Genomic DNA, 12,423 nt, shown 5'->3' with positions numbered 1-12,423 from the left:
ACACGGTATGTGCCCCGTACTTACGGTGAGGTGCGAGTTGGTGACAGTGACCGTGGCCTGCAGCCCTAGGGAGATGTTGGGCAGAGAGGGAGACGTGTAGAGGCTGAACTGGTTGGGGGAGCTGTCCAGAGGGAGGGCCCGGTGCTGGGGGAGCATCTGGGGAGCAGTTGGGAGAGACAAGCATGAGAGCAGGCAAAGGGGGGCCACCTGGGGCCAAGGCTGAGGGCTCTGAATGGCGCCCCGCTTCCTGCACCAAGCCCCACCTTGGGGGGGACTGAGAGATAAGAGCCCTTCAGAGGCCCGTGGGACAGATCCCACTTCAGGGCAATAGGTCCCTCTAGCCTGTCCACGCAGGCAGAGGGTCCCTGCTGGGCACGCTCAGCCAGACAGACCAGACGGGACAGAAAGCAGCGCTGGCCCACCCGCCCAGCCCTTGGCAGGCCTGTACCTCGGTGGGGATGTTGGGGACTGAGCCAGTAAAGCCATTCTCGGCGATGGTGCTGTGGGAGCTGTTAGGAGAGCTGGGGCCGGAGCCTGGCGCGCTGTTGCACACGGCTGCCACTACGGGAGAAGTGGCTGTCACCTGGGCCTGCTCGGAGCCACCCCCCACTCCCCGGCCCTCAGAACAGGGACAGGAGAGGAGCCCTCACCTCCAGGCCCGGCACCTGTGATCTCAACAGCTCTCTTCTTAAAGGTGCTAATGACAGTCCCGTCCTTGCGACGCAGGAGGGGACTGCTTCTCCGCTCGGCCACCTTCTGCTTTAGCCTCGAACGTACTTTTAAGTTGGGTTCGGAGGCTGGGGAGAAGGCAGCCGGGGCTCAGACACACGCACACAAACGGACACACCTGCGGCCTAGCCTGGCCCCTCCACATTCCCACCTCTGCCCACCCCCCCACCCATACCCTGGGAGGCCAGGTTGTACTCACTCACCTGTTTTGCGGAGGGGGAAGTCATCACGGCTGTCGTAGGGCCCAAGCAAAGGCAGTTTGTAGGAGGGAGGCGTCCCAGGGGGGCCGCTCTGGGGAGGGGAACTCTGGTCCAAAGAAGCATGGTGGGCTCCCCTGCAGGGTGGAGGGAGGGGAATGGAAACAGATGTAGGTTATCACCCAGGCAGCTGGACCGGCCACCCAGCAATCTACATTTATGAAACATCCGCTGCATATGGGGATAGGAAATGGATCCTGGGGAGGGCAGCGAGGAGACAAACAGGGGTGGGAGTCTCGTCTCCTAGGAGAGGTTACAGGGCCCCTATATGGCTTCAGGCCAGGAGCCCCTTGCCATCCTGCAGCCAAGCAGCCCCTGAGCAGGACACCTGTGCAACCCGTGCCTGCCGAGGGCCATTACCAGCATTTGGGATGCTGTGGGAGGGAATGGTTGAGGCCGCCTGGTGTGGGCTCCTTTGACTTCGACAGGAGGAATTCCTGGAGCCTCAGCTTCACCTCGGTGCTGGCGATGGCACCTGCGGGACAGGGCACAGCTGACCAGGGAGCTTGGGGCCAGGTCCCCACAGCTGGGAGGCGTGGGGCAGGGCAGGAGTCCCAGCTGGCCCCGGGCGGCCCCAGGCCTTACTCTCTTTGCTCTTCTCCTTGTTTCGCAGGATGAGCAGCTGCTGCTCCAGCCGCTGCTTCTCCAGCTCCTCCTGCCGTTGCTGCTCCCGCTGCCGCTGCTGCTCCAGCTCCTGCTGCCTCTTGGCTGCCAGCATCTCCTGCTGCTGCTGCAGGGGCGCAGGGGGAGCGAGGCTGGGTGAGCCGGGTCCGGGCAGGGGTCAGAGGTCTGGGTGGCCCCCCACCCCCGCGCCCTCCCTCGCTCACCTTGAGGTGCTTCTGCAGCTGGACCTCATGCTGCCGGGTCAGGTGGTCGTGCTGTTTCTGGAACTCAGCGAACAGGAGCTGCTTCTGCAGCTGCTGCTGCTGCTTGAGCGCCAGGAGCTCCTGTTGTAGCTGCTGCTCCCGCAGCGCGGGGTCCACGGGGCCTGCCAGCGCACCCCGCAGCTCCACGGGGCTGGGGCTGCCTCCTCCCCCGCCCCCCATGGAGCTGGGCATGGCTCCTGGCAGCACCGGCTTCACCTCCACTGCGGGGAGAAGAGACAGGAAGGGGTCGGTGAGCCATCCCAGACCCCACCGGGCCCTGGCCGCTATGCCTGGGGCCCAGAAAGCTACCAGGCAGGACTACTAGACCCAAAGAGAATGGGGGAGGGGGGAGTCAAATCCCTCTGCTCTGTGGATACAACCTTCTGCCTTAAATAGATGAGATCGAAGCCATGAACTTCACTAAGAAAACGTGCAGGGCTTCCCTGGTGGCGCAGTGGTTAAGAATCCACCTGCCGATGCAGGGCACACAGGTTCGAGCCCTGGTCCGGGAAAATCCCACATGCCGCAGAGCAACTAAGCCCGTGCGCCACAGCTACTGAAGCCCGCGTGCCTAGAGCCTGTGCTCCGCAACAAGAGAAGCCACCGCAATGAGAAGCCCACGCACTGCAATGAAGAGTAGCCCCTGCTCACCGCAACTAGAGAAAGCTCGCATGCAGCAACGAAGACCCAACACAGCCAAAATTAAATAAATAAATTTATTAAAAAAGGAAAAAAGAGAGAAAACATGCATAAGCAAAGCAGGGTACCTGGAAGATCACGAGTGTTCAACGAAGAATATCGTCATTGATAGTTAAGGCCACTGAGCATTTTATGTGAGTTACTTTAGTGATAAGGAAATTGAGGTTTAGAGAGGTGTAAGTAACGTGACCAAAGACATACAGCCAGGTGATCAATGAACCAAGATGTGATTCCAAACCCTATACTTTTTTTGTTTGTTTGTTTGTTTTTTTGTGGTACGCGGGCATCTCACTGTTGTGGCCTCTCCCGTCGCGGAGCACAGGCTCCGGACGCGCAGGCTCAGCGGCCATGGCTCACGGGCCCAGCTGCTCCGCGGCATGTGGGATCTTCCCAGACCGGGGCACGAACCTGTGTCCCCTGCATCGGCAGGCGGACTCTCAACCAATGCGCCACCAGGGAAGCCCCAAATCCTATACTTTTAACCACCGTCCTTCCTGTGCCTCCTCCCCCACCTCTCAACACCACACAATCCCCGCCAAGAGGCCTATATACTACAGGAGAAACCGAGGCACAGACGTTAGTTCTAGAACTAACGTGGCTAGCAGCCAGGGATCTCACTAAGCCCAGGAGAGGCCTGTGGAGAGCCTCTGGGCATCCCTATCTGTTCCCCTTTTCTCTGCCCCACACTCAGCTAGGGCAGATGGGGCAGGCAAGAGAGGCTATGGGAATACAGGGTGGGGTGGGAGCAGGAGACCGCAGGAAAAGGGGGGGTGCAGGGCTGCACCAAACCAGGGACAGGAGGGGGCTGGGAGTCAGACTCGCTTCCTTTGCTGGATTATCTCCTTTCAACAGTTTTATTGTAATTACCCTGAAAATGCCGCTATATATAGAGTGAGCCAAACAGCAGCTGTGCCTGGGGGGAGGGGGGAAAGAGAGAGAGAATGGGCGGGCAGGCGCAGGGAGGAGGTGGGAGGAGGAGACAGGAAAGGAAAGGGAATCAGACAGGAAGAAGGGTAATGGCAGGGGGCGCTGGCTGGAGCCAAGGCAGAGATCTCAGAACTCCAGTCCCAGGGAGAACCCGCGGGGAAAGGGGAAAGGGGTGGAGGGACCTGCTGGGTCCCAAGACCTTGCGTCCAGGCCCCCATGTGGACCATGGACCAAAGGGCCCCAGGAAGTGGCAGAAGATTCCAATGGGTTTATGGGAAAGATGGGTCTCGACCTCTTGATCCCTGTATACTGTCCTCTGGTCACTGAATGTCACTCTCCACCACTGCCCTATGGTTGCCAGGGCAACTGGGCAAACACCACGCCAGCAGGGAGCCCCAAGCCCAGCCCACACCCCACAAAGCCTCCTGACGCCTGCAGGAAAGGGAAGGCAAGCTACCCACTGCCTGGAAAGGAGGAAGTGAGAGAGGCAGGGCCAGACCGTCTTGTTTCTTTTCCACTTCTTTCTCCAAAGACAGCCCTCACTTTCCCCACTCCAGCCCAGGGAGGCCACAGGGAGCTGGGCAGACTTTCCGGTGGCAAGGAGGCCCACTCCAGCCCAGGCCTGCAGAAGGAAAGACCCCACCATCCTGATGGCTGCCAGTGTCCCCTGCCCTCGCGAGCAGGCCTCTGCCCAGGCCCCCACTGCCATCTCTTATCAGGAGTGGAGAGGGAGCCGGGAGGGGGGCTAAGGGCTGAGCTAAGAAAGGCTCCCACACCCACTGCAGTCTGTGAGCCTGGATCTCTCCAGGGAGCCTGCACTGAACAAGTGTCCCCCCAAGGCAGGGACAAGGCCTGCTGAAGGCCAAGGCCATGCTACCCTCATGGCTGAACATGGCTCCTGGGACCCATTGGAGATGGGAGAGGGAAGGTGGCCTGAGCAGAGTTATCTTTCATGCTCCCCATTAGCCCTTCTTCCCCCAGCACTGCCGGGCACATTCCTCTGTGGTTTGCCCGCCAGCCACACTGACGACTCTGTGGCCACAAGGCCAGAGCCACATCTGCAGGAGTGGCCAGATGTGACCAGGAGGGTGGGGTCCATGTCCTGCCCCAGCACCAGGAGGAAAGGCCCTGGGAAACTACAGAGGCCCTTTCTGGAGGTGGCCGGCCCTGTCCAGGGTGCAAAAGTAGGGTGGCAGCAAGGACCCAGCAGCCAGCCTCAGGTGTCCCCAGCCCTGGAAACACTCAGCAAGGTCCCGGGCTGGCCGCAGTGTTATCTGTTCCTAGGCGAGGCTGGCTTGGCCCACGGCACTCTGATCACTCAGCCAAGGTGGACAGGCTTCAACCTGCTGCTCCCGGCAGTGCCGGGGCTGTGGGAGCCGGATGCCAGCCCGCCTGCCCGCCCAGGGAAGGGCAGGGGTCCAAGTGCTCCTGGCTCCCAGCAGATAACCCTGCTTGGGCTGGAACTGCCGCCAGCAGTGCTGGCTTCCCTTGCAGGAGCCCTGCAGAGAGGGCACGGGCTCAGGCGAGGGGACTCTCCCACCAGGGCTCCTGCACAGCCGCTGCCACCGCGGCAGAGATGCTAGGTCCTGTGCTGCAGTCGCAGCCTCAGTCCCATTGGTATGCAGGTGGCGGGGCGGCCGGCGGGCTCTGCCACACAGCCTTGTTCCCACACAAGCAGGAAGCACGAGCGACTGGGAATATTAATCTGCAGGCCCTGTGGGGCCTGGACAGGATGCAGCAGCCCGTGGGTCTGCAGGTAGTAGCCCAGCTCCATCCAAGATGGAAGGGGCTGCGGCTGGACAGCTGGAGTCAGGGAAAGGGTGGGGGGAGGCACAGAGCCCCCCAAATGCAGTTTTCTGGGCATGACACCTAGAGTGTGGCTGGCCTTGCTCCCCTCGAGGATCTGTGCCCTCTGCAAGCTTAGCATGAGCAGAGCAGGTGGTAGTGGCTGCCTTGAGAACCAAGCACCTGGAAGGGGAAATGGGAGTGTCATGATAGGAGGAGGCTCTCGACCGCCTCCTGGTGGACTGAAAAAGGTGGCAGGACCTCTGGAAAGGGAAGAAAGTAGATGGAGGACAGGCTGGGGACTCTGGCCAGCAAAGGCCTGGGAAGGGGTCACATGGGAGGGCACGGCATCCTACCCCAGGGCTCCTCCTGACAGAGAGCTGCAGAAGTGGAGAGGAAGCCGGTAACTGACCCACGGACCTCCTGCAGAGGCAGACAGAAGGCTTCAGGTCTGCCCGCTCCATACTCCTCCCCTTCCGGGGACTCTGACCCTGCCTCCTGGGAGCTGTGGCCTTAGGAACTGGCAGCAAGAGCATCCTGTCCTCCAGCCTTCGGAAGGACTAACCAACACTGCCTCCCCGGAGAAGCCCCGGCCCAGGCAGCTGGGTAGGCAGCCATCAGAAGGGCCCCGCACACACCAGGCTCTGGCTTAGAGCAGACCACTCTGCCCAGCTCATGGGTACAACTGAGCAGCGCCAGTGATACTTCAGTGACACTTCCTTCCCATCTAGCTGGGCCTCCGATCTCTCCATGAGCCCCACTGCCCCATCAGCCCAGCGGGGGCTCCCACAGCAGATTCTCTGGGCAGTACAGCCAGGGATATCCTGACTTCTCGGGGCGGGGGCGGGGCCGGGGGGGGGAAGGATGACGCAGGTGCTGACAGGGTAACCTCTGGGATGACTGCCAGCACAGACTTAGACTAAAAAGAGAGTATCCAGGCAAAGGGACACTGCCCCCCGAGCAGACAAGGGGTTCTAGGACACCAAGAGCAGGTTTTTAGCAGCACCTTTGGGAAAAGGGTTCAAAATAAAAACCAAGGTCAAGCCTTCCTCCTTGCTCTGAACACAGCACAGGCCATGCCCCAGCTCCCAGCCTTCTCTTGGAGAAGTCACCAACTCCAGTATCCCTGTGACCCAAACCCTAGCAGCAAGGAAATGGTACCTTGAGTTCCCCCTGGAGAAGCACCAGAGTGGGTAGACTGACCTGGCTGACCTAAGCAGCTTAACAATTGGCTCTAAAAAGACCCTGCTCCCAGAAGCCACCAGCCACAGAAGGCTGGGGGGAGGAGGGGAGCCAGGGTACACAGAGTTTGAGGCAGGGGTGTATTAAGCGGTTTGGAATGTCTACACAGGATGAAAACGAGGCCTCGTTTGCAGATAAGCCCTGGATCCGAAGAGCTACCCCCAACAACAAGAGCGAAGAGGGAGAAATGGGAGGGACCATCTGCTTCAGCTGCCTCGTGTCACAGACAAGGAAACCAAGCCTCTCAGGGACTCAAACCCAGGTGTCCTGGCTCCCAGCTCAGGCGGGCTCCGTCTGAACACTAACCTATGCAGTGCTAACTCCAGTGCGGGGCATCCTGGGTGCTCAGCAAGAGCCAGCCTGGCCCCTCTGGAGAGGCAGCAGGCTGGCAGCCCACCCTAGAGGGCAGTGCCTTCCACCAGCACCCAGGCCCTCCGGAGCTCCCTCAGCAGTCTGGGGTGTCAGCAGCTTCCTTAAATGTCAAATGACCTCGTTCTGTTCCTCTGGAGAATGGGAAAAGGCTCTTGTCCCCTTGCTGGCCTTGAGGGATTTTGGAAGGAGGCAGGGAACAGCATTTCACACTCCTCCCCATGACGCCGATGACCCCTCCCCACCAAGGACGGTTTCCCATGATCTATTTCTGGGCTCTTACGTGACTAGGGAGGCCAATTTAGGCTCGACAGGTTCTACCACAATGCAGACAGTATTTCCACATGTGCGAGCTGGGGATGACGCTCACCTAGCAATTTTCCCAACTCCCCATGCAGCGCAAGCCAACACACATCACGTAATTGGTTAAGAGCGAGGGCTCTGGAATAAGAGAACACCAGGGTTCAAGTCGGCCTCTGCCACTTCCCAGGGCAAGACACCAAGCCCCTCCTTGTGCTGCGTGCGGGCATCTGTGAAATGGGAGGAAGAACAGCACCCACCTCCCAGAGCTGCTAGGGCTCCGGAGAGATAACACGTGCAGTGGGGCTTGGCGCAGAGCCTGGGAAAATCTCAGGAGGCACTAGTAGAGGCTATTAATGGCTGACATTTGTGTGTGTCCTGGACCCCTCTGGCGGTCTAGTGAAGCCTAAGCCCTCTTAGCGCTCTCATTTCAGACCGTCCCAAGGTCACTCTGTGGTCCTGTCCCAATCAAAGCCCTTCCAGTGGGCCCCACACAAGCTGGAGCAGCCGGCAGCTGGATCCCAGCGCAGGAGGAGGCATCCCTGGGGAGAGCCTCCTCCCGATGGCAGCTCTTCCTAGCCTGTCTCTCCGGCCTCCCCTGCCTTGTTAGCTCCAAGAAGGGCCACCCTGTCCTCTGAGGCTCAGCCCACAGCGGTGGGATCCCTCAGTCCCTTAAAAGCATTACTTAACACAGGTGAACACAAGCTTTGGTCCCTGCTCTGGGGCCCCAGCTTCCGGCAGTCAGAAAGCCTTTCCAGGTATCTAACTTCGCTGTGCCTGCTGCAGGCAACACCCCTCTCCCCAGGACCATTCTACATCCACCTGGGGCCAGGACTCGGGTGACCCGAAGCCCCTCTTAGGCAGAAGCAACGTGAAACTGATGTCAAAGACTTAGAATGTCACTGAAGGGAGTGCCAGGCAGATCAGCCACTCAACTCCCCCAGCTGACAGAGGAGGAAAGCAAAGCCAGAGATGGAAGAAATTCATCCAAAGTCACCTGGAAAGGAGGCAGAGGAGCCGGGGCTTAACCCTGGGTCTTCTGGTTCTCTCTTGCCTCCCACCAAAACCCAGGAGAAATCTTGAAGGCTATTCCTGAACTTAATGACAGCAGGGAGACAAACTCCGTATGAAGGATCCAGGGATCTAGATGGGAGACCTGGTTGGCCCCAGAACCCCAGAGCCAGGAGTGCAGGGGAAAAGGGGGCCAAGTGAACGGAACCCCCAGAAACCTTGAGGTAGACTGTGCCTCTCAAGGACCTTAAGCTTAAGGGATGCAGAGCCCTGGCGGAAGGCACAAAGCATCTCTCACCGGCAAAAACAGAGTTAGTCACTGGTCTTGAGCAGCTCTCTGGAGGAGAAGCAGACTCACTTCTCCCAGCCCAGCCATTTCCAGGAAACACTTGGGCACTGAGCTAGAGGCAATTAAAAGACACACTAACCATTCAAAGTCTGCAGATGTCGCTGGGACTGCTCGCTCCACACCTGGGGTGGACAGCAGGGGCTCCAGGGCAGGAGCTCTGCCTGCACTACTCCCCGAACACAGCCCAGCCCAGAGCGTCCAGCAGAGCGCCCTGTCCCCCTGGCCACTTGTCATAATCCCCTGCCCCGCTGGGATTTAGACACCTGCTCCCCAGTGTCTTAAGACATCCTCCGTCTCCAGACTGCCAGGCTGCTGGGAGCTGGATTTGAATCTGACTGAGGCAACAGCCTCCCTCCCTCTGCAGCTGGCCTTCTCCCAAGAGTCCCAAAGCCCATCGAGGCCTTCTAGGGAGACGGGTGACATCCACGGGCAGGCTGCTAGGCCCCATGACCCCTGTCCATAGGACCCCTGCCCATACTCCAAGCATGGTCTGAGCCTACTCACATCAAAATCATCTGAGATGTGTTAAAAATGCTGGTTCCTGGGCTGCCCTACGGAATCCGAACCTTGGGGTGGGGGGTAGGGCTTGGGAACCCTAATTTTAATCGCTCCCCCTGGTAACTCTGTGGCAACGGAAAGTTTGAGAACTACTTTCTCACAGTGTCCCCCGCTGGCGGCATTTCTGCTGCCAACCTGACAGCTGTTACAGCTGCGTGCGTGGACACGGTTAATCTGATTTCCTGTCTGGCAGCTGTGCAGCAGGGAAGGGACAGCTGAGGGTCTCAAAAACAAGAAGAGGGGATGGGGTAGGGGGGGATGGGGGCAGGGGAGGCTGTCTGAATGGGACAGGGTGTTCAACTTTGTTCCTGAGCCCGCTTCTCCCGCCTTGGGCCGAAATCCCTACAGGGAGGGAAACAGCAGATCCAGCGGCCCCCAGTATTGGTAGAAAACAGTCTCCTCCCAGAAACCTCAGGAGCCCCCCAAGACCAGAATGGTCTCTCTTGTCGAGGAGCACAAACTTTGGAAGCAACAAAGGCAGACCCACCACGTAAGGTTGTGCAGGCTGTGTACTGCACAAGGGCACCCAACTGAAGGGGCAAGTTGGGGGCTGAAGTCTAGCCCATGCTCCCAGTGCTAAGCCATGCACTCTGGCTTGAGGATACAGCCACCTGGAAGAAGGGCCGCCTTTAAGACATTTGTACAGGGAAGCTCTTGTATGGGTTAGACGTCGCCCTACACAAAGCCCTGAGTCGGAAGCCCAGCCATCATTTACTCTGGGACCTCGCGCAAGTTCCTTAACTTCTCAGATCCTCCTCAATTGTAAAACATAGCTATTAATACCTTTCCGAGGGAGATAAGGTAAGGAAAGCACCCTAATACCCATCATTTAGTAGATTATAATATTAATTCCCCTCCCACCCCAGTCTCGCACTTCCGACCTACCCACACCCCTATGCCTACACACCCACCTACCTAGCCAAGCTTGGAATGGTATGAAGAACGTGAATAAGAATATCCAGGGGAAAAAAAAAAAAAAAAAAAAAAAGAATATCCAGGGGGAAACCTCAATACCAAAACCAAACCCCAAGGCACTTCCATAGCATCCCTTCCTGGCATAAGCAGGATTCACACCCTCCCTCACTGGGGAAAGAAGACTCCTCCTCCACGCCTGCTTTTAACATCCTACACGTTGCCCAAGCAGCAGCGCGCTGCCCAGTCCAGGCCAGAAGGAAATCCAAGGCCCAACAGAAGGGAGGCAGGGGATCCCCCAGCACCGCATCCCTGGGAAACCCTCACCAGAGTTCAAGCTCCTGGGCTCCCCGAGCCGGGACCGAGCCTGTACGAGAGGGGTGTCCACTGTGTGCTGGGCTGTTGCGGGAGGAGCCAGGCAGAGACCCCATCTATCAAGGAAGACCTGACGGCACTAGCAGAAGCTGTGTTTTGTCCCCGTCCTCAAGCAGGAACAGAGGCGAGCACCCCACATCCTTCGTGGGCTCGCCTGCCAAGACTCTGGCTCACCCACCAGGGCAACTTACCATATCTGTCTATTCATCTAGAGGGCCAAGCCCCAGAATAGAGCCCAGGAATCCTGCTGTGAACCCTGGATGCCAGTCCCCTCAAGCAACATTCATTCATCCATGTGCCAGGCACTGTGCTAAGTGCGCACAAGACAGTCCAGAGAGCCAAGGATGCCCCTAAAATAGGGCTCCAAAGACTTACTGCTGGAGCGGGCGGAGAGTTCGGGGCAGACACCCACCGTGGAAAGCCCCTTTTCCACAAACCCTCCGGCTGGGGAGGCCTGGCAACACACACGGCCCAAGAAGCGTCCCTGGACACCTGCTTTTTTAGCCACAGGCTTTTGCATCCTGTCTGGAGACTGATCAAGAGATGGAGAGAGGAGGTGGCGGGGGAGGGTTGGGGGGGGAACACCAGGCTGCCTGGCCCTCATGGCCGTGTTTATCCGGGGTGGATTTTTTTTTAACCCAAAGGTTAAAGCGTTTCTATTTGAAACATTTATTTACATTCCAGAGTCCAAAAAAAAAAAACAAGGCAGCCGAGCTCCAGGCCTATATCTGTCCCCAGCCGCGTCACAGACACAGCATCAGAGCTGCGCAGGGGGAACATTCTTAGCCCTCTCCCCGAGCCGCTGAGGTGACTCACGCCTCCCTCCTGCCAGCATGGACCACGCCACCGCTCAGAAGGCTAGGCAGCGTGCATGTGTCGGGGTGGGGGGTGGGGGGAGGGACTGGCTGGGGGGTGGTCTATGCAGGGACAGGGAGCCTTAGGGAAGTGATGGGATCAGCAGGGTTCCAGCCTGCAAGGACTCTGGGGCCCAACTAGAAAGAGGATGAGAGAACGTGCTGAGGAGGAAACTTCAGGCCAAGCGCCAACTGCTTCTGGGAGGCAAGGGGCAGTGGGGACAGGAGGGGTGGGCTGCTATGGCATCTGCCGAATGGGGCAGAAGCACCCCCCAGGCAGATGCTCTGCACAGTCAGCCCTTTGCTTGGCAAGGGACCACCTTGACTCCCAGAGGCTTCAGGATAGGAGCGAGCAGGCGGGTCTTTAGCTAGAGCTGTGAGCTCCACTAGACCAGGGCTAGAACGGCCCTCTGCGTTTACACCCCTCCCAGGGGACTGTGCAGAGACTCTGCACAGCTGGCCCCAAGGTTCCACCCCCCCCCATCCCAGGGGCCTGCACGGGCACTCTCAGGGCTGGTCCCCAGGGTTATGCCGCGACCTTAGGAGACTACATGGGCATCCCTGCTCAGGCAGACGGTAGGCTTGGTTTGAAGGCTTTTCCAAATGTTCCCCAAACCTCCATCCTCTCACACATCCCAGTCCAGCTGCAACCTTATCCCTGGACAGCTTAGAGTCAAATCACTGGCACTTACACAGGCACACGGCTCCCACCTTCCAGTTCAAAGCCTGGGACCCACACCCACATATCCAGAGGCAAAGACTCCTCACACATACACACACAGACGCCCACACCCAAGTGCCAAGCCACTGCCAGGAGGGGCCAAGCGGGCATGGGTCCAGCAGGCCCCTCCCTAGAGGAAGCATCTTGTGGTGCCGGCCTGGTGGGGAGGCTGTGCCAGGAAGGCCTGATGCTGCCAACAGGTTCCTGGGAGGGAGGGAAGGAGTGGCCCGGCTCTGGGGGACGCCACCCCCAGCCGAGAGCCAAAAAGGTCCCCGCTGAGAAGGTGGGAGGGCTAGGGAGTCCTCAAGCCCTGTGAGCCTGAGTAACATTCCTTCATCCTCATGGGCTGAGGATAAACCAAAGCTTGGGGGGAGGAGAGGTACGGGGGAGCCAGAAGCCAAGGCAGCCAAGGCCCCCAACATCCCAGCTGCCGGCCTCTGCCTACCTCCACCACAACTGCATCAAGCCT

General features: G+C 59.0%; 1 protein-coding gene across 2 annotated transcripts in view; it reads right to left on the bottom strand.

Moving 5' to 3' along the window:
* Positions 1–12,423, bottom strand: part of HDAC5 (histone deacetylase 5) — a 34,803-nt gene that overhangs the window by 9,174 nt on the left and 13,206 nt on the right. For both annotated transcript variants that reach the window (XM_082680062.1, XM_082680061.1), the window contains 7 exons: positions 1,814–2,073; positions 1,572–1,716; positions 1,347–1,461; positions 933–1,063; positions 651–797; positions 449–561; positions 25–156 (listed from right to left, as the gene is read on the bottom strand). In XM_082680062.1, coding sequence (XP_082536188.1) covers positions 25–156; positions 449–561; positions 651–797; positions 933–1,063; positions 1,347–1,461; positions 1,572–1,716; positions 1,814–2,073 — 1,043 coding nt within the window. The remainder of the gene's footprint in view (positions 1–24; positions 157–448; positions 562–650; positions 798–932; positions 1,064–1,346; positions 1,462–1,571; positions 1,717–1,813; positions 2,074–12,423) is intronic.

Source organism: Grampus griseus (assembly GCF_964374135.1).
Source record: "Grampus griseus genome assembly, chromosome: 20".
NCBI lineage: Eukaryota > Metazoa > Chordata > Mammalia > Artiodactyla > Delphinidae > Grampus > Grampus griseus.
The sequence above is the reverse complement of the archived record's forward strand: the minus strand, read 5'-3'. Positions and strand labels throughout refer to the sequence as shown.